Source organism: Corythoichthys intestinalis, chromosome 21 (assembly GCF_030265065.1).
Source record: "Corythoichthys intestinalis isolate RoL2023-P3 chromosome 21, ASM3026506v1, whole genome shotgun sequence".
NCBI lineage: Eukaryota > Metazoa > Chordata > Actinopteri > Syngnathiformes > Syngnathidae > Corythoichthys > Corythoichthys intestinalis.
In genome coordinates this window covers 10,396,486-10,417,210 of record NC_080415.1, presented here as the reverse complement: position 1 = coordinate 10,417,210, position 20,725 = coordinate 10,396,486, and the positions used below count along the sequence as shown (strand labels likewise).

The following is a 20,725-nucleotide window of genomic DNA, read 5'->3' as shown; positions in this document are numbered from 1 at the left end:
CTGATTATGAAAAGCATGGTCTCTCCGCATGATAATCCAGATTTAGAGTAGAGCAGCCCCAACAGAAGCACACAAACAAACTCGCCAATCCAATGCACACATTCTAAGAATATAGAATGCTGTACCAGCCAGTACTTATTAGTCTATCCAGTTGCAGCTCCTTCATCTTGGCCTACATAAAGAAAAACCCGGTAAGCCCCAGATATGAAATGATGAGGAACGAGGTCAAGTGGTGAGATGGGGCACAAAAGTTATCATCCATCACTGACTGTAGATGTTCACAGACTTTGTATATTGTGTAGAAATAGAAGTAGAAGGTTTTTCTATCAAAGCACTCTCATTTTATATATAACGGAAAACATAGATAAGGACAAGCCAAAAGAACTGTTGTGTTTGATAGAACAATATGTCTACATGCTGCCATAGCAGTTTCATGGCGCATTAAGACCCCGAACAATTTTTAATTTGTCCGTTTTACCCTGGTGACCCCCGTTTACAGACACCGCACAACCGCTTTTGTTCCAACCCAGCCATAAAAAGAAGGTAAGTAATTATATTTATTATTCAAAATGTCTATCATTTTAAACTTAGAATCATCAATTGATGCCTAATAGTTAGTTTAAAAAAAAAAAAAAAGAAACTTCATAAAATTAAATTGCATATTTTAAACTTTTAACCAAATTACGCCACAATGAAAAAAAAAGTGTCTCTAAATAGGTCACGGATATCTACCTCATAACTATTGTTTATTTATTTATTTTTTTTCTTTTGTTACTGTCGCATTTTCCCAGATATTTTTGATGGTAAATAATCGATCCAAGCAAAGAAAATTTGAAAGGAAAAAAAAAAAACGTTTAAAAGGGGAAATATTTGAAAAAGAAAATCTTGCCTACCCTTTGATGTCTGCAATTTCTGCTTTGCGACCCTTGTTATATTACCGTGTTTCACCCATAAAATCCTGCAAAAGTCCGGCTGTGGCTGTTCACAACTGTGTCTTGACACTCGGTGTGGGAGTTTTTTGAGCCAATCAAGGTAAGTCCACGATAATGTCTCGTTAAAATCATGGTGTATTTAATTATGCTCTCTTATGCTCTCACCTCGAGTTTGGGTTTATTATTATTATTTTTCTTAAATGCTCTTGTGTTCAAAATTTTTCTTCACCCAGAATATTGAGATTTTGAGGTTTCCCATAGACCTCATAATGTAATTTACGGGACAGGGGGCACGGGGCCGATAAATAGGGGGCCCACATTGTTGGCGAGGCCATCAAAGCTGACCGAGTGGAGTCACAGACAAAGAGCTTTTTTCGTATAAAATTCTTGTAAATAAATGCTTAAATCCCTGAAATCACCTAAATTCTTTATAGATATGGACGTAAAACCGTCTCGATTCTTGGTTAAAAGCAAAAAAAATGTGCTGGTAGCATTTATTTTACGTAAATATGTCGAACGTGCGGCTCGTCTTTAAGTTCACTGTGGCGCCGCCTTACCACAACAAAGAGCTTTTACGTTGAAATTCTTGTGAATAAATGCTTAAATCCCTGAATTCTTTATAGATATGGACATAAAACGGTCTCGATTCTTGGTTAAAAGCAAAAAAAAAAAAAAAAAAAAATGCAGTTAGCATTTATTTTACCTAAATATTGCAAACTATGATGCCAATGCCTTAGCGGCTAATTTCTCCATTTTTTTCATAACGTTTAAAAATGCATGCATGGTTCGAAAACTATAGTAATTATCTTGAATCCTCGAACAAATCGCTCCTGAGACAATCCTTCCTGTTAGTATGTGGTACAGCTTTCGTACTTTTTGAACCGAAATCCACCGTTAGTTCGCTGCATGCGTGTGTTTGTGAATAGCTCCTCTTGATGTGGGCAGCCCCCTGCTTGAAGGAGTTGTACAGTGCATGGCCGAGCTGACCCGTCAATATAGATGATGTCTATGGCTTTCCAATTAATGTATCACACATGCATATAGGAACATTTTGAAATTTGGCCAAATTGGGGGTCTCAGAGCGGAATTTCAAGTCAAATGAGTGCCCATAGCAAAAATTTGCTACTCATCTGTTGCTTAATCTCGTCTCGTAAGACGAATTTGGTCATCTCAAATTTATCTCATTCTCTGCTTAGGAGCAAGTGATGAGTCAAAATGAGCAAAGACATCATTGAGACAAAGGAGATTGATTTGAGAAAAACTGCATTTGAGCAATATTTGAGAAGAGAAATTCTCATAATTTAAAATGAAGTATAGTTGTAGTATAGACCCTACTCACCTACGTCACAAAATGACGTGTCGCTGTATCCGGCTGCCATATTGTCCGTATTTTTTAGACCTATTCTCATTGTTTTCAATTTGTCGTGCAGGTTATAGAGCAATTCATGGAAGCCCCGGTGTTATCTGACGCTGTAAACCCATTGGATGCGTTGCATAAAAGGCGTTATGTGGAAAAGCTTCAGTTTATCCATTCGCCAGATCCATATTTGATGCCTAAATCGATGTTTTTCGACCCGCTGTCTTCGCCGTCTTTGCCTGACATCTGCTACCCTGATATTTACAACTATATTGTCCACACAAAATCCGCTTATTCTCACAAAAGTTTGAAAAACTTTAAGAGCTTGGAGGCTTATAAATACTTTGTTGCTGGTTGGGTGAAACAGGTCCTCGTCCACGAAAATTCGGCAGGAATCTATCTTGTGCTCGGGAAGGTGAGTTACGAAATTTTCAATTCAAAAGCTTTTGTTCTTGCTAACATCCACTGTCAAGTCTAATGTATTTCATGTCATTTGTCAATGGAGCTAGGGCTTTTAATGTTTATATGGTTTAGCGATTGCACTCTCATTACATACATATATAATATGTGATAAATATGAAGTGCGATAGCACTAATCCAGATTGTCCCTAGTTGAATTTATTTTTTGGCTTTTGACCTCAATAGTGAAATTGTAAATTAATTGTATGACAACTGTCTTATTATCCCCTTATAATTATATATTTTCAGGTAGTTCATTCACAACGTCTGAGTGTATGTTGTCGGTGATTAGCTTAGCAATGAACTTAATTGTGGTTGTCAGCCCAAAACCCTCTGAATATATATTAAATGCATCTTACCAGATATGAAATGACTACTACATAATCTGTGGTAGTCGTTTGGAGCCCAGTTTTCTTGTCGAATTGCAGCAGTCCATCTCGCTCTCCTCTCCGGGTCTCTCGGAATACGGTAAAACTTCAAGTCTCTCCGTCTATCTTCTCTGTTTTTGCAACCGACTGCCACACACGACTTCACCATTTTGATTATTAATGTTAACGAGCAGAAAAACACGCCATAATAGGAGGAATTTACGAAGCGCTAATGCATTAACATGACGAGTAGAGGGACAACATGGCGCGGGGGCGTGGCTGTGACGTCACGTGAGTAGGGTCTATACTCCGGTGCGACTTATATATGTTTTTTTGACTCTTCGTTGGGCATTTTATGGCTGGTGCGACTTATACTCAGGTGCGACTTATAGTACGAAATTACGGTAAGTCCGATTAAGTGTAAAGTGCTTCATTGCAAAATAGTAAATTGCCTGGTAATATTCAACAATTGTTTAATTTAGAAGACGTACATTATAATTTAAGAAGGACATTTAATTTTAAAAGGATTAAGAACAGAACAACAATAAAAGGTTTCAGCATATCAATTTGTGGAGTAAGGCTATGGAATGCTCTGAATGTAGAGTTCAAAGAATGTCAAAATATTTATCAATTCAAGAGAATGTTTAAACAGTCAATATTTCAGTGTTACATGTGTGAGCCTGTGCAATGATTGTTTTGAAGTTTGTATTTATCTTTTTGTGGTTATTTACTTATTGATTTATTTTGTTATATTGATATGCATGTACAGTTTTGAAATATATGGAGGTACGTCTTATATATAAAGTTCATTGTATTTTGAATGTGTAGGGGTGGGGACCTTATAAGCTATGCTTCTTTTCACTCCCTTTCAGATGTTTTTGTTATTTCAAATAATAATTTTTGTGTGGATTTTTTTGTCACCTGAAATAAATAAAATCAATCAATCAATCAATTGCCACCACTTATTGTGGCCAAATTGACCGCATGTATATACGGCATACTTCCGGGGTGTGCGCGCATTCGTGCCTGCCCCACCTTTGTGTTTATTGCAGTGTTTATTGACAAGTTTCTGAGGTGCTTCCACTTTACTTAAATTACTTTTGCAAGTAATCTGTGACAACACTGATCACCAAAAAGAAACCTTAATGGACTTCCACGTACAGTCTGACTGTACTAGTTTAATTGCTTTGTTGCACAACATTTAATTCAGGTCTATATTTAGAGCATATCTTCGACATTATTTATGTCAACCTTATGCAGTGATGGGATGATTACCTACTTATTATTGGTTGGTTATGTAACAAAAGGAAAGAAAAAAAGAGTGAATGAAGTTTCCGAGGGGCTTTCTTGTTCCGCGGCGTGACTGTTATGTGAGTGACTCCAGCAGGCATGTTGGCCACCCCTCTCATTAGACCGGCACACTCACACACATGGACACACATACCTTGCCATCTGTTGCCATCTGTTCAAAAATAGCCCTACCAGAAGCTTCCTAAGTGAATGAAAGATAGGCTGAGTGCTGGTGTTGCAGTCCTATTTGCTGAACTTTCTCCTCCAAAATGACCACAAGCCAGAGTGTTTATTTTCCAATTTTCAAGAACAGCGCCATGCTTATTCACTGCCTGGCTACTTTCATTCCCAGCATTAGAGTGAAGGTGTAACAAGATATGGAAGCTGTTCCAGATCAGTTCATGGAATTCCACCCTATCCATGGGACTAACGTGCAACTGGACTACTCAGCGACGCAGGCCACGCGGGTGGAGAGCTTTGCTAATGGAGTGTGCTTCAGCAAACAACCCCTAAAACCAGGAGAGATTTTCCTTGTTGAGATTGAGGACAAAGAACTAGGCTGGTGTGGCCACCTTCGGATAGGCCTGACAGCTAGGGACCCCAGAGACTTGGAGGTGGTTCCTGAATACTCCATCCCGGATCTGACTGACCTGGGCGACAGCTGGGTTTTCGCCATCACACGTAACCACAACAAGGTTGCGGAGGAGGTCGAAAACGTCCAAGAACCTGGAGATGGACTACTTGGAGGTCAAAGACTGGGGCGAGGAGAGGTTGAAAATCAGGATGATGCAATCAGCAAACCAAAGACTTTTTTCACAGATTCTCACTTGCACATCGGGAATGTACGGATCCCGAGAGACAAGCTGGTTGGCCGCAGTCGGCCTGGGCGCTTCAGCCACATTTTGGATGACTTGTACAAGACCAACGCTTTGCCGCCCACAGCCAGACGCAGCCGGATAGGGGTTCTGTATGTACAAAAAGGCCCTGATCTAGGTGACATGCATATCATCATTAATGGGGAAGATATGGGTGCTTCTGCAAGAGGCATCCCCACCATAGAGCCACTTTATGCTGTCGTGGATGTATTTGCTGCTACAAAGTGTGTGAGGATTGTGCAGGTGGAGTATGGATGTGAGTATTACTCGGCATGCTAAAAACAAAGAGTTTTATTTTTCCTTATTGCTATGTTTTTAAATTGTCCACTTTTCAGTCTCCTCCTTGCAGACATTGTGCAGGAAATCCATCCAAAAGCACATTGTCCACAGAATGGCAATTGACTGGCTGGAGCTACCAGAGGCACTGAAGCGCTTTTGCAAGTACGAGTGAGATTTGACCAAGCTGTAACAACCTGAAATATCGAGGAACTTTCTGACTCACAAAGATGGAGTGAACTGAACTGGGATTGTTTAGATACTGTTACCTGCATGAAGGAGAAGATCAGATCTGTGTTTAATGAGTCTATTCATAGCTGCTATAGAATGCTTTGAAAACAAAAGGCACTAGAAAATGAGTGGCAGAAAAATGTTGACAGACCAGTGATAGCCTAAAAGGTTTTTGTTTCCAAATCCTTTTCAAATAATAAACAGCATCATTTCTTCTTTTCTTTTTTGTAAATAATATGCCATTTAAATAAAAAGTGACAACGAATGAATGAACCAACCAACCCCCGGTTGTCTTTGATTGATAATAAAATATTTGAATATGCAAATATATATGGCGGAAAACACAGACAAGACTGAAAAAGCTTTTTCTTCTCTTGCACCCCTCTTTAAAAGACACTGCTGTATTTGAAGATAAAACAACTGTTGTGCTTGATAGAACAATATGTCTATATGCTGCCATAGCAGATTCATGACCCATGAAGCCCCCGAACTATTTTTAATTTGTCCGTTTTACCCTGAAAACCCCCGTTTACAGACATCGCGCAACCGCTTTTGTTTCACCCCAGCCATAAAAAGAAGGTAATTATTTATATTTATTATTCAAAATGTATGTCGTTTTTAGCTTAGAATCATTCATTGATGTCTCATATTTTGGTTTTGAAAAAAAAAAAAAAACTTTAAAAAATTTGTCACTCACATATTTTAAATTTTTAAACCAGTGGTGTCCAAACTATTCCACATAGGGCCGCAGTGGGTGCTGGATTTCGTTCCTACACAACAAGACGACATCTTTTCACCAATCTGGTGTCTCAAAGTGTAATCAGTTGATTGCAGTCAGGTGCTGCTTGTTTTAGCACAAACTTCATTGGCTAAACTGTCTGTGTTCGATTGGTAGGAACAAAAACCAGGACCCACAGCGGCCCTTGAGGACAGGTTTGGACATCCATGTTTGAAACAAATTATGTCACAATGAAAAAAATTGGCGTCTGTAAAAAAGTCACAGATATCTACCTCATAACTATCGCTTAATTGTATTTTTTTTGTTACTGTCGCATTTTCTCCGATATGTTAGATGATCAACAATTGAGCCAAACAAAAAAAAGTTTAAAAAAAAAAACGTTTAAAAGGGTAAATATATTAAAAGGAAATCTCGACCACTCCTTGATGTCTGCGATTTCTGCATCGCGACCCTTGTTATATTAGCATGTTTCACCAATAAAATCCCCAAAAAATCCAGCTGTGGCAATTCACAGCTGTGTCTTGACACTCAGTGATACATGCTACATGGAGTTTTTGGATCGTAACAAAGCAAGTACACGATAATATCTCATTAAAGTCATGGCGTCTGTAATTCTGTTCTCGCATGCTTTCACCTCCAGATAGGGTTTTGCTGTTTGAAAGAAAAAAAAAAATATATATATTAAAAATGCCTTCCTGCTCAAGATTTTTCTTCCCCCAGAAAATTGAGATTTTAAGCTTTCCAATGATGTATCACACATGCATAACGGACAATTTTGAAAGTTGGCTAAATTGGGGGTCTCAGAGCGGAACTTCAAGTCACCTGAGTATTTTCCGCCATATATACATACATATATATTAGGGCTGTCAAACGATTAAAATGTTTAATCGAGTTAATTACAGCTGAAAAATTAATTAATCGTAATTAATCGCAATTAATCGCAATTCAAACCATCTATAAAATATGCCATATTTTTCTGTAAACTATATATATATTCTGTAAAATGAATTGTTGGAATGGAAAGATAAGACACAAGATGGATATATACATTCAACATACGGTACATAAGGACTGTAGTGGGCATTTCACTCTACTGTCATTTAAATCTGTCTATCCTGTCCTCACTCCGAAGCGTCTACTTTTTCCAAAGCTAGACAGCTAGTGAACGACGCCATAATAATCAGACTTCTTCCTTTTTCATCTGATTTATTAATAAAATGGCCTCAAACCATTGTCCTATTTAGACCGTTGTAAAACTACAAAAAAAAAAGTACACAAGCGTTGCATTAGCAACAACGTTAGCTTAGCACGCTATACAGGCTCACCAAACATGCACAAAAAGCGTCTCATACAAAAAATATAACATTTCACTTACTAACATAATATGTACATTATTTACAACAACCATACTTACGGACAAATCTTGTCCAAGGATCATATAAGCACAACATTACAACGTAGGTGTCAGCCCGAGACGTCGTGCAGCCATATTGAACTGGCAAGACAACAATAAACCATGTCGCAAAGCGACCACAAGAGTTTGCTGTTAGACAGCACAAAAAGCCTTGCTGTAAAACTTACCAAAAGGCAGAATACTGTCTGAGCGGGACATGTGCGTTAATTGCGTCAAATATTTTAATGTGATTAATTTGAAAAATTAATTACCGCGCGTTAACGCGATAATTTTGACAGCCCTAATATATATATACTGTATATATATACTGTATGTACATATATATATATATATATATATATACTGTATGTGTGTGTGTCCAGAAACAAACAGTTATGTTTGATAGAACAATATGTCTATATGCTGCCATAGCAGATTCATGGTGCATTAAGCCCCCGAACTATTTTTAATTTGTCCGTTTTACCCTGGAACCCCCCGTTTACAGAGCGCACAACCGCTTTTGTTACAACCCAGCCATAAAGAGAAGGTAAGTAATTATATTTATTAGTCGAAATGTTTATCATTTTTAGCTTAGAATCATTAATTGATGTCTAATACTTCGTTATATATTTTGTATAATATTTATATAGTAATATTTAGTTAAAAAAACAACTTTAAAAAACTATTACCTCCCATATTTTAAACTAAAAAAAAAAAAAAAAAAAAAAACGTCACAATGAAAAAAATAGTGTCTGTAAATAGGTCATGGATATTCACATCATAACAATCACTTAATTGTATTTTTCCTGTTACTGTCACAAACAAAGAAAAATTAAGGGGGGGGGGGGGGGGAACGACCATTGTTGCCGTTTGGATTATTTTTTATGGGATGATATCGATGAATTAGATACATTAGATGCTTAAATCATAAATCATAGGTCCTAGGCTTCAAGGCTAAATACAATAAATAGATAGTGTTATGTACTCACATTTATGGTCCCTTTATGCATATGGAGCCTTTTATTCTCAGCATCTCGCATTCACATTCTTTAATCATAATTGAAACAATATTAGTAAAGCCCACTGCAAAAAATAAAATTCTATGGCATTGGAATTTAACCACTAAAATTCCCGTGGATGCACACACTAAAATCAAGCCAAATCAACAACTGTAAACAGTAAAATTATCATCACTATACAGCTAACTCCCTGTCATGCCATGTTTATTTTGAAAATAAAACACTGGGAGAAATAAATTTACATTTACAGTACTCACACACCAATTTCCTTTACTATTGTACATCCACCCACATGTCTTAGTGCATGTATATTGATTATCGAAGACCTGAGTAGACAAAGTGGATCATCTTTAAGTGTTCGTTATTTATTACAGTGGGGAGAACAAGTATTTGATACACAGTCAATGGGAAAACCCAATGGCAGTGTATCAAATACTTGTTCTCCCTACTGTATGTACCAGGATGGGTGTCCAAAACCTTTTTTTAAATGAGAAACTTAAAGAAAATTTCAAAGGTCGGAAAAATGTTTATTTTTCAATCACATGATTTGACCTACTTTTAAAGTGTCAAAACATGGCGTCCTGTTCAAAATTTTTCTTCGCCCCAGAAAATAAAGATTTTAAGCTTTCCAATGATGTATCACACATGCATACATATGGGACATATTAGATTTCATTTTTTTGTTTTTTTGGCCAGCGATGCCAACAGTAGCACCGAAAAAAAAATTAAGTATTTGACATAGAGCACTGCCGTCAACATGACTTGACAACGCAGATTTTCACCTCTCTCCCAGTTTTAATCGGCACCGACTGACCACGGAAAACCAGATATAGGATACTTTTAATTTCATAATAGGAATTATGAAGGAACTATTTACTATTCAACTATTCAAACCACCGTAGGAACTATTTTCTCCACTGGAGGGCACTCATACTCTTTGAATGAATGATGCTTCAGTTTTTTATTGTTTTTCTTTCGCGCCGGAATTCAATGTTTTTTTGTTGTTTTTTGGGGGGTATTTATTTGGCTTAGTGTGGTTACGTAATATGTTATATTACAGTATAACAATAACAGTTCATATAGACAATTTTGTGCTGAGAAAAGAAAATACTATTGTTTTTTTTTTTTAAATCAGACATCATAAACAGTTACTCACAATGTTACTCATCACTTGAGTATTCTTTTCACCAAATACTGTTTTACTTGTACTTGAGAACATTTTATTTTATGACTACTTTTACTTTTACTCGAGTAATATTATTTTGAAGTAAACCTACTCTTAGTTGAGTAAAATCTTTGGTTACACTACCCACCTCTGGATGGATGTTGTACTGATATAATTATTGTCAAACAAATTGATTTTTTTTTAATCTAAAAAAACAAACAAACAAAAACAAACAAACAAACAAAAAAACATGCATATAGGACAATTTTGAAATTTGGCCAAATTGTGCGTCTCAGAGCGTCTCTGTGGAATTTTGCCAAAATTATGATAAGATTTATAACATATCTTTTATCTATTTCTAGTCATTTAAGGTTGGACAGGCCAAACAAAATACTGTACGATTAAAAACAATTTTCAATGAGGGCTCAACCTTACTATTATCTTTTTGTTTTTTATTTTATTTTGGGGGGGGGGGTGGCGAATCAACCTTATTAGTGGTACCATTTGCTTATCAATGACGTTTTTTTTTCAAACCATAATCATGTTGTCAAACACTGCCACCTAGTGTCCTAAAAGCTAAACGCAGTAGGAGGAGTTACCGTTTAATCTCACGATAGGAGGAAAGTAGGAAGCTGTCAGTTTTACACTGCTCTTTACATCACCTATACGGTTCGACGCAACCTTGTACGAGGTGGAACAAGTTTGAATTGGTGCACACTAAACAGTACAGCATGTCCTTCTGTCGTTTTTTTGGTGGGGAGACCTACAAAGACCATTTCAAACCAGGTGAGTGTTACAATCAAACAATCAGCTGAGGGGTGATGTAACCTGCTTTGCGTGTGAATTACGAGCAGGCTGTGTGACTAGTCAGTTTTTAAGACGTAAATAACGTTTATTTCGTTCACTGCCATTGACGGATGTGACAGCTATCCAAACCATTTCTAGTTTAAACGGAGTCCATTTAATGGACTGGACACCTTCTGCCGTCAATGTCCCTGAGACATGATCAGTCACTGCCAACCACTTTTAGTTCTGTTCTTCCTATGGGGAAATGGTATTTAGGTTTAATTTACCTAATACATTCCCAAAACATTAAAATTACTTTCATTGAACCGTGTCTGTAATTGTGAATGGTTTCTGATATTGACTGGAACCACTGTAAGGTGGGTCCTGCATCTCACCAAAAGTCAACTGGGAAATACTTAATTTAAAGCAACATTAGGTAACTTTTCAACCTTTATGAAATAGTTTGCGTAACATTTGTGATAATATGTCGACTGACAACTAGTTGAATGAGACCTCTGTTATATCTTGAGGCATAGACTTGATAATGTATTGATGGGACACTGGGCGCGGGGCCGATAAATAGGGGGCCTGCATTGTTGGCGAGGCCATCAAAGCTGACCGAGTGGAATCACAGACAAAGAGTTTTTTTTGGTTGAAAATTCTTGTGAATAAATGCTTAAATCCCAAATTCTTTATAGGTATGGACGTAAAACAGTCTCAAATCTTGGTTAAAAGCAAAAATAACCGTGGAGTTAGCGTTTATTTTACGTAAATATGTCGAAGTACGATGCTAGTCTGTTAATGAATGTAGCTGGCGGCCGCCTGATGTAAACAGAGCTTTTCCGATGAAAATTCTTGTGAATTAATGCTTAAATCCCCGAATTCTTTATAGATATAGACGTAAAACAGTCTCGATTCTTGGTTAAAAGCAAAAAAAAAAAACTTCAGTTAATTTTAAATTATTTTTATGTAAATATTCCCCCATTGATTTTTTTCACAACCTTTCAAAATGCATGCATGGTACGAAAAATATAATAATTACCTTGAATCCTCGAACAGATCACTCCTGATGCAATACTTCCTGTTTGTTTGCGGTACAGCTTTAGTACTTTTTCAACAGAAATCAGTCGTTAGATCGCTGCGTGTGTGTTTGTGAATAGCTCCTCTTGATGTGGGCGGCCCCCTATCTGAATGCGAGGTGCAGTGCATGACCGATCTGAGCCGTCAATACATTATGAAATCTATGCTTGAGGGGGTCTGCTGTATCGCTTCCACCGGCACTAATTAACTTTGAGGACGGTGGCAGGAACCCAACAACACACAAAAAAAACCTACAAATCTGGTGACTGCTGAAGGGAATGGTACCTTTTCTCAGATTTACTGTTTGACTGTTTGTATTACTCTTACACACCCAATATAAAATAAATAGCATTTATATCATAGTTTAAGAAAAATAAGCAGAATATATTTCATATTATGGACTTGGAACAATTGGAAATTGCAGCGCCAAGACAACGGGCAGATAAGGGCATAAGAGATACAGGACGCCTTCTGACCATGGAAGCCGTGCGTCATGCAGCTGATTGAGTGAGATTGACGCTAATAAGCAGGTGATAGGCAAGACATCTACAAGCGCATGTCTGCAATCGCCATCAGCTCTTCAGGACAGTCCAGAACAAATGGCGAGACATCCCATCTAACAACAAAGAACGTCGGATAACGCCTGTATCCAACTGATCACACGAAGATTCCAAGCGCCCCTTTGACGCTGAGGCGGGCGAAACCTCCCACTCCGGTTGCCTCAGTAACGGTGACTCAGCAACTGTGACGCACAAACTATACAGCCCTACCTGCAATAGAATATTACCCAAAACAACACCCAATCTTCGTTGAAATTGCGCTAGCGGTTCGGCTGGCGTTATTCCGGCAATCTGGCTGAAACGTCAGATTCCTTCACTGCTTTACGGTATACACCTCTTCCCGCTTTCTTTATTCATTATAAAGACGGTCGATGCGAAAGCTTTTGCGCAAATTCTGCAAAGAGGGCAGGGCAACAAAAGAGACAAAAAGTTTTGTCTAAGGAAGACAAAAATCGGCGGCTATCAGGATATACAAAATAAACACTGCCCAGCTTTCACTCGCTGGCGTGATACCCCACCCCCCTCCCCTCAACTGAACTTGTCAGCACTGACGAGTTTGGGTGGTGTGGGGTGGTAGCAACACCAAGCCACACGGTTGCTAACAGTCATATGCTATTGTTTAGCCACAACTCGATACATTACCTTATACCTACTATTCATCGTTCACACAGCCGCTGGAAACAGACATGTTGTTTAATCTATCTGCAGGCGACCGGGAGATAGATTTTTGATTGATTGATGATTTTACAACACTGTTTGCGCTGGTCCTCATGGGAAATGCAGCGCTGGTCTTCATGGGAAATGCAGTCTTCTTAAGGCAAAACACTACTGCTTTTGTCCACCGGTGTCGTTAAAATCAACCAAAACTGAAAAGTTACAAAGTGTTGCTTTAACCCACAACCAGGTGGTCTGTGTCTGGTACCCTCGGTAGAACCCCCTCAAATGACTCCATCCCACCCCCAGTGCTATCTAATGTTTATTCTGTGTCATATTTTCTATAGGTATATACGTGTGCTCAAACTGTAACCATCCATTATTCTCAAGTCGGTCCAAATTCGCCCACTCATCTCCATGGCCCGCATTCACAGAGACCATCCGAGAGGACAGTGTGACCAAACTGATGGAGAGCCTCTCAGCCTTCAAGGTAGGCAAGGCCTTAACTACCTTTTGTCTATGTACATAGTAATCATTGTTTGAATTTGTCACCATGTTTGTAGGTTCTGTGTGGCAAGTGCGGCAACGGACTGGGTCACGAGTTTGTAAACGATGGACCAGAAGAGGGAGTGTCCCGATTTTGAATATTCAGTCACTCACTCAAGTTTGTCCCAACCAAAGGTGAGGAAAGCTGGAATGCCATTACAACACATTTAATCAAATCATGACACTCACCTATTGGAGTCTAAGGATAACAGCCTGGCATTATCAAAGACTGGACTGGCAACCAGTTCAGGGTGTGTCCCAGCTCTCGCTGACCCATGTCCAAGGAGGGATTTGTGTATCAGGATCCAGCTAAAGAGTGACTCTATCAAATTCAATAAAATAATGCCAATTTTATACATACTGTACATATTACAAGGACCGTATTTTCCCTACTATAAGGCGCACCTAAAAGCCTTCAATTTTTTGAAAGGCCAGTAGTGCGCCTTATTATCCAAGGTGGCTTTTATATGGATAAGTATTGGTCAATCATGGCATGACATTCCCATTAGTGCAACTTCATCAAGTGGAAGCATAATGCAACCCCAACAACTACTACTACTGCGTCTTATAATGCGCTGTGCTCTATATATGAAAACCGTTTTGAAGTGCTTGTGACAAAATAAATCGTAAATAGCATTATTATTGGACTTAAAATCATTTTTTGAGACGATTCGACTATATACAACAATTTAGCAAAGTGCAAATGACAAGAAATGAGTCTTATAATCTGCCGTTTAGCTTCTCCTGCCATTATAGCGCTGTGGCGCCTCCATCTGGGTGATGACGTCATAGGAGAACAACAAAAACAAAAGAGGAGTGTGAGAGCAAGGCTACATGCTAACCCGAACCAAGCGGCTTTTCCAAGTCTCCTCCTTGCCTTCAAAAACGAAAATTTATACAAAACTACCCCAACTCATGTCACACACAGCGGCGAGGGTGATCGCCTTCACCGATCCGCCAGCACCCGGCGGCGAGCAAGTTTCGGTTTGTCGTTCCAATGAATGCCAAAAATGCCGCATTCTCGGTGGAGAAACCGGCTGACGTCAGAGCGCGTGGCTCCTCGGGCCCAAGCCGAGGATAGCGCTCTCTCGGCGGGCACCCGAAGAGGGTCGGATGGAAGTTTCAACACAATTGAGAACCGGAGACGAGAGCGTGTGGCTGCCCGAGGACGGGCGCTCATTGGCCGACGACCATTGCGTGCAACAAGCCGCCCGTCGTTGGCCGAGGAAGGCGGCCACTCCCTCAAGGTGGCTAGGGAGCATTGTCACCCAGAAAATGCAAGCCACCTCCTTATTAAAACGTGTCCCACTGTTGTCGGACAAGTTTTGCCCAATTTCGCGGTGAACAGGATCTGTTTGAAACCCAAAAAGGTTCACACGCCTCTCCCTGGTGCAGCAAGAAAAGCCTGTAGCACATCGGACTGGTGTGATGCAAAAAATAAATAATTAATCCGCAAAATCAACTAAATCTGCAGTCCTTCTGCATACAATAGTATGGCTGTATAGTGAAGATGATCTCTTCCGCTGATGTCACATTCGCCTCCTCCCTAAATCGAGACGTCATCTAGAAGTCAATCATTTTCATGGCTCGGGATTAAAAAAAAAAATTTGAATAAATATATCGATCGCTTCCACACAGCTCAAAGCGGTCCATTTCATTCAGGAGCATAAAATACCGCATGAAATATGAAATAAACATGCTTTTGCTGTCATAGGCACTTTAAAATAGGCCATTCATTGAAGGTGGGCCTTATACTCCGATGCGCCTTATAGGGCAGAAAATACAGTAATTTAAATTCCATTCATGTATTTTCTAATCACAAGGCACACACAAAACAAGTAACCTTTCACGCTCACATTCACACATATTGACAATTTAGTCTTCAATAAATTATGAAGTTATTAGGTATGTACTTTTGCAATGTATTTTCTATACATGACACCCAATATACTGTATGAATTTTTTTTCTTCTTCTTCACAGGTTAAGACAAGCAATAACGAGTGAGTTGCCTGACTACGGTACCTGTCCGGGATGAGTTTTTGATGTGGCCAGGAGAAAGTCCTTGAGAAGGGCATCCTGTCTGCTGAAGTATTATCTCAGACCAGCCTGACTCGTGGCATGGACAGAACACGTGCACATATTGATTTATGAACCTGTTTTCTACAATATCTCATATTCAACACGTTGGCTGCCATTGACAGCAATAGATGTCCGATCCATTTGAAATGGGCGAGTTGGCAGTGAGTGAACGAAAGTTCATTCGCTGTTAGCCTTCCCACTTCAAAAGGATTGGTCGTTAACTAATGAAAAATGAATTTTAATTTGCAGCAGAAGTATAAAAAGATCCACATAATTGATCATCTATCATTGCTAATGGCATTGAAAGAGTTACATAAGAATCCCAACTTTTATGAAGCATGTTCTATGCGACTTAAACATTAAGTGGTGGGGGGACAACAGAAAAAAATACTCTTTTTATGTTGCATAGGACAGAATGTATATTTTTGCTCTTTACATGGAGCAATTTGATCTATGCACTGTATTTAGTTGAACTTTGCACGTTTTGTATCACTTTAAAAAGAAAAAAATGTAATTGCAAATAATACACTGAGCAAGTTCATTGAGCAATCCAAGTGGAATGTTCCATTGTAGTGCATCAAATCTCTTGAATAGATAATCCCTGGGTTAAGAGTCTACGACGTACCTGATTTAGTTATTTCAAACGCCATTTTGTTTCCAGTTTTTTTTTTTTTTTTTTTTTGTGACCTCGGGGAACATATTTTTTGCCGTACTAGAATAAAATTACACATCCATTGTGCGTAGTATTTTTGAACCAAACAAGAGCACACAGCAAAGGGCACTGGAGATATGAAATGCTAAGATGAGGAAATATGACTAAGCGTATGTAGCGTTTGGCTTTTCGCTTTGACTTTTAATACAGTGGGAGATGAGAAAAGACCAGTGTGTTTACGTGTGTAAACATGTTTGCAGCAGACAGCACGAAGCCAAATCAATTAAGATGTCATTTAAAGCAACCCTTGGTAACTTTTCAGTTTTGGTTGTTTTTAGCGACACCAGTGGACAAAAGCGGTAGTGTTTTGCCTTAAGGAAGACTGCGTTTTCCATGAAGACCAGCGCACACCCGCACAGTGTAGTAAAATAATCATTCAAAAACCAATCGCCTGCAGATGGAGTAAACATTTGTCTCAAGTGGCTGTGTGAAGGATTAATAGTAATAATGTAATGAATAAACAATAGCATTTGATGGTTAGCAAACATGTGGCTTAATTTGGCTTACCTCTCCCCACCACCATCACCACACCCGTAAGTTTGGTTGGGGGGGGGTGTCTGTCACCCCAGCGAGTGAAAGCCGGGCCAATGTTTATTCTGTATATCCTGGTAACCTCCATTTTTTCCTCCTAAGACAAAACTTTTTATCTTTTTTATTGCTCTGCCATCTTTGCAGAATTCACGTGAAAGCGTTCGCATCGAATTCCATCTCTATAATGAATGAGGAAAGGGGGAAGTTACGTATTCCATAAAGCAGTCAGCATATTTGTAGTTGTTTTTTTTGTGTAGCAGGGTTCCTGCCACCCTCCTCAAAGTTAATTAGTGCCGTTGAAACTGATTAAAGGAATCTGACCTTTCAGCCAGATTGCCGGAATCACGCCAGCCGAACCGCCAGACACTCGCTGGCGCAGCTCCAATGACCGAACTCACGACAACCCGGCCAAAAGGCCAAACTCCATGCGTTCACCTTAGTGTTAACCCCTTGTACTGAATCCATTTTAAAATCTGGAAGAAGGCTTCGGAACACAAGTTGACAATTTATTCAAGTCGACAGCGATCAAACAGCAAGGCAAACAGCGACAGACCTAGGCGAGGACTCAGGGTCACCATATCACAAGTCAACAAAAGGTTCCCGAGAAAAAATGACAACAATTAGTTAAACATTCATTCTTTTTGAAGGCTCTCCCAGGGTGGGCCGTGGGCAGGAAGTGGGGTGTGTTTGGGTGTCCTTCTGTTGCAGATTTGGGCGGTCAAGTTCGTGTGTCACCGTTGCTGGGTCATGGTTAACGAGGCAACTGAGGTGGGAGGTTGGGCGCGCCTCGCCGTCTGAGGGCATTGACCTATCAAATTTAGAGTTGTTTTTTTAATCTGGTGTTATGGTAGTACACGACGTCCCGCCATTTGATCTGGACTGTCCTGAAGAACTGATTGCGGGATTTGGTGTTGCAGACGTAGGCTTGTAGATGTCTTGCCTATCACCTGGTAGTCAGCGTCAATCATGCTCAGTCAGCTGCATGACGCATGCGTTGGGCCTTCCGTGGTCAGAAGCCGTCCTTATTGGCACGTTGTCTTGGCGTTGCAAGTTCTAATCATTCCAAGTGCAACTGATCATAATATCAGATATAATCTGCTTGTTTTCCTTAAACTGATACAAAAGCTGTTTATTTCATATTGCTTACGTTAGAGTAATACAAAGTCGAACAATAAATACGAGAAAAGATACTATTCCCTTTACGATACTGACCCCCTCAAGATATAAAAGAGATGTCATTCAACTACTTCAGTCACATATTATCACAAGTGTTATGAAAATATTTTGCAAAGGTTGAAAAGGTACCTAATGGTGCTTTAAAGACATTAAACCCCAATCACATTGATTAGCTGCTTGATTTTATTTTTTCAGCAAAAACGTGCCGAATATTGCTAATAATCGTCCCGCTTTGTCCGTGTTATGTTAGTAAAGCAGCGAGCACCGTTAGCATCATATAAAGTGGCATACCAAGTTCCTCAGTGCAAAATAACCCCACACCATAGCAAAGGAGCTGATACTGTCTCCAGCAAAAATAAACACTGTCCCTCTGTCCAATGGCACTGTCGTTTTTGTTCTATTAATTTTTGGCATTTCGGGTCAAATTGTTTCGGCATATTTTACTCATGAGTTAATGTGGCTAATCAATTTGAATCTATTATTATTTATTGGTTTTATTGAATTTGACTTTTCAGGATCAAATGTTCAAAAATACAGTGATCCCTCGCTACTTCGCGCTTCAAACTTTGCACCTTCAGTCCATCACAGATTATTTTTTCAATTAAAAAAAACAATTAAATGCAGCATCGTATTTTATAGAGCAGTCCCGATCCGATCACTCTCGCTCCTGCTGCTTTTCATAGTCAGGCAGTGCACTGGAGTTTCTTATTAAATTTAACGATGATTGACAGACGGTTAAGGTTTGATCTTGTCAGAGACGCTTACTTCAAAGCATGTGTCAATCATCGTTTAACTTGTTAAACAGTTGCTGTGGCAACTCATTGTGTGTAAGTGAGCAGCTTGAGCGGATTTGAATGGATTCACTAAAGGAAGCATTTAATAAAGACCATCATTTTTCTATGTTATTCTTGTTTAAAAATAATTTGGTGGGACAGTAACAAGTTTAAAACATCTGGTCCCCGTTAACTGCGAAAAACGAGGGATCACTGTATACCTTGAGGTGTATTTTTACAGTTTGAATGTGATTTTTTTTTTTTTTTAATTTAGGCAAATTGATGCGCATCGTCTTTTCTGTTGAAAACACAACAATGTTAACAAAGTTATACCTTGCTTTTTTCCCTTCAATATTGAAAAGCACACAATGTTATGCAGAGGTGTACTTATAATTTATAGAGAAATGACACTATTTACAGTGGCGGCAGACAATTGAGGGGGGCGGGAAACATTTATGTCTTTACGTTTTTTAATAAAAACCAAGTAGAATATGCAGACCCAGTAAAACCTTATGTCTGATGTTTTTTCTTTGCCATAATATAGAAAGCAATGGCGAGTATTTATTACTCTGTGGTTACCAAAGAAACAATTATTATGAATGCTTAATTAATCAGTTATTAATTATAAGTAATTTGCTAATTATTGATATTACGAATTATCTTTAATCAAATTTATTTTCATGTTTTTCCTATTCATTTGATTTTGTAACAAATTGTAGAGCTTTATGAATGCATTGCTACTAATAAAAAAAGAAAAACTAGTTACATTAAACCTGTAATTTCATTGCAGTTTACAAATTGTCCTCTAGATGATGCTATTCCTCTATTAAATCACATTCTTTTTAGTAGAACTGTACTAATAGAACAGCACAATGTAAATAGGGGGTGTGATCCCAAACTGTATCCTTGTATGAAACTCACTACTTACTACTTAGACTTCATCTGTTGTCCATGTTTGCGTGATTGAATGTGAACGTTGGTTGCATGAGTGGTGCTTCCTGGCTGAGCTGCAGGGCACATTCCTTGCGGTGGTGGCTTGGCAATGACACTGAGGTTTTGAGAAGTAGCCGGCCGCCCGGTTAGAGAGTAAAGGCTGTCATTATACAGGCAACACCACGCACACTCATAGAAGAGAATTTGGCAGACAACACATGGCTGTATTCTTGGATATGGCGCATAAAAGCCGCAACTTTGAAGTTTTGTTGACACGTTCTCTGGTGTCACGCGTTCACTTGCAGAAACTGCACTCAATTTACTCTTGACTGACTTGTTTAAGCTATTGTCCTTCTTGAATAGCACATCTACTCAAACCTGCCGTTGCATTCGCACAAACAAGAACTTCACTCGGTGTGCTTTCCAGTCAGCGGACTAGAGTGTCAATGAATTATGACCTCCAAGTACCTCAGTGAGTCCCCTGGTGGTTTTCGATACTTTACATATTTGATTATATATTTTATCTTTAAATAGTTCCAGTATTTACTGTACTCAGTGGGGCAAATAAGTATTTAGTCAGCCACTAATTGTGCAAGTTCTCCCACTTGAAAATATTAGAGAGGCCTGTAATTGTCAACATGGCTAAACCTCAACCATGAGAGACAGAATGTGGAGAAGAAAAAAAAAAAAAGAAAATCACATTGTTTGATTTTTAAATCATTTATTTGCAAATCATGGTGGAAAATAAGTATTTAGTCAATACCAAAAGTTCATCTCAGTACTTTGTTAT

At 38.8% G+C, this 20,725-nt stretch overlaps 2 protein-coding genes across 2 annotated transcripts; both read left to right on the top strand.

Moving 5' to 3' along the window:
* The first annotated feature begins 4,628 nt into the window (after positions 1-4,628).
* On the top strand, positions 4,629-6,041 carry neurl2 (neuralized E3 ubiquitin protein ligase 2). Its single transcript, XM_057826755.1, has 2 exons — positions 4,629-5,537; positions 5,617-6,041. The coding sequence occupies exons 1-2, from the start codon at positions 4,784-4,786 to the stop codon at positions 5,730-5,732; spliced, it is 870 nt and encodes a 289-aa protein (XP_057682738.1). The 5' UTR covers positions 4,629-4,783; the 3' UTR covers positions 5,733-6,041.
* Positions 6,042-10,710: 4,669 nt separating this feature from the next.
* Positions 10,711-20,521, top strand: msrb1b (methionine sulfoxide reductase B1b). Its single transcript, XM_057825221.1, has 4 exons — positions 10,711-10,890; positions 13,532-13,674; positions 13,748-13,865; positions 15,712-20,521. Exons 1-4 carry the CDS (start codon positions 10,836-10,838, stop codon positions 15,714-15,716), a joined length of 321 nt encoding a protein of 106 aa, XP_057681204.1. The 5' UTR covers positions 10,711-10,835; the 3' UTR covers positions 15,717-20,521.
* Positions 20,522-20,725: the final 204 nt, after the last annotated feature.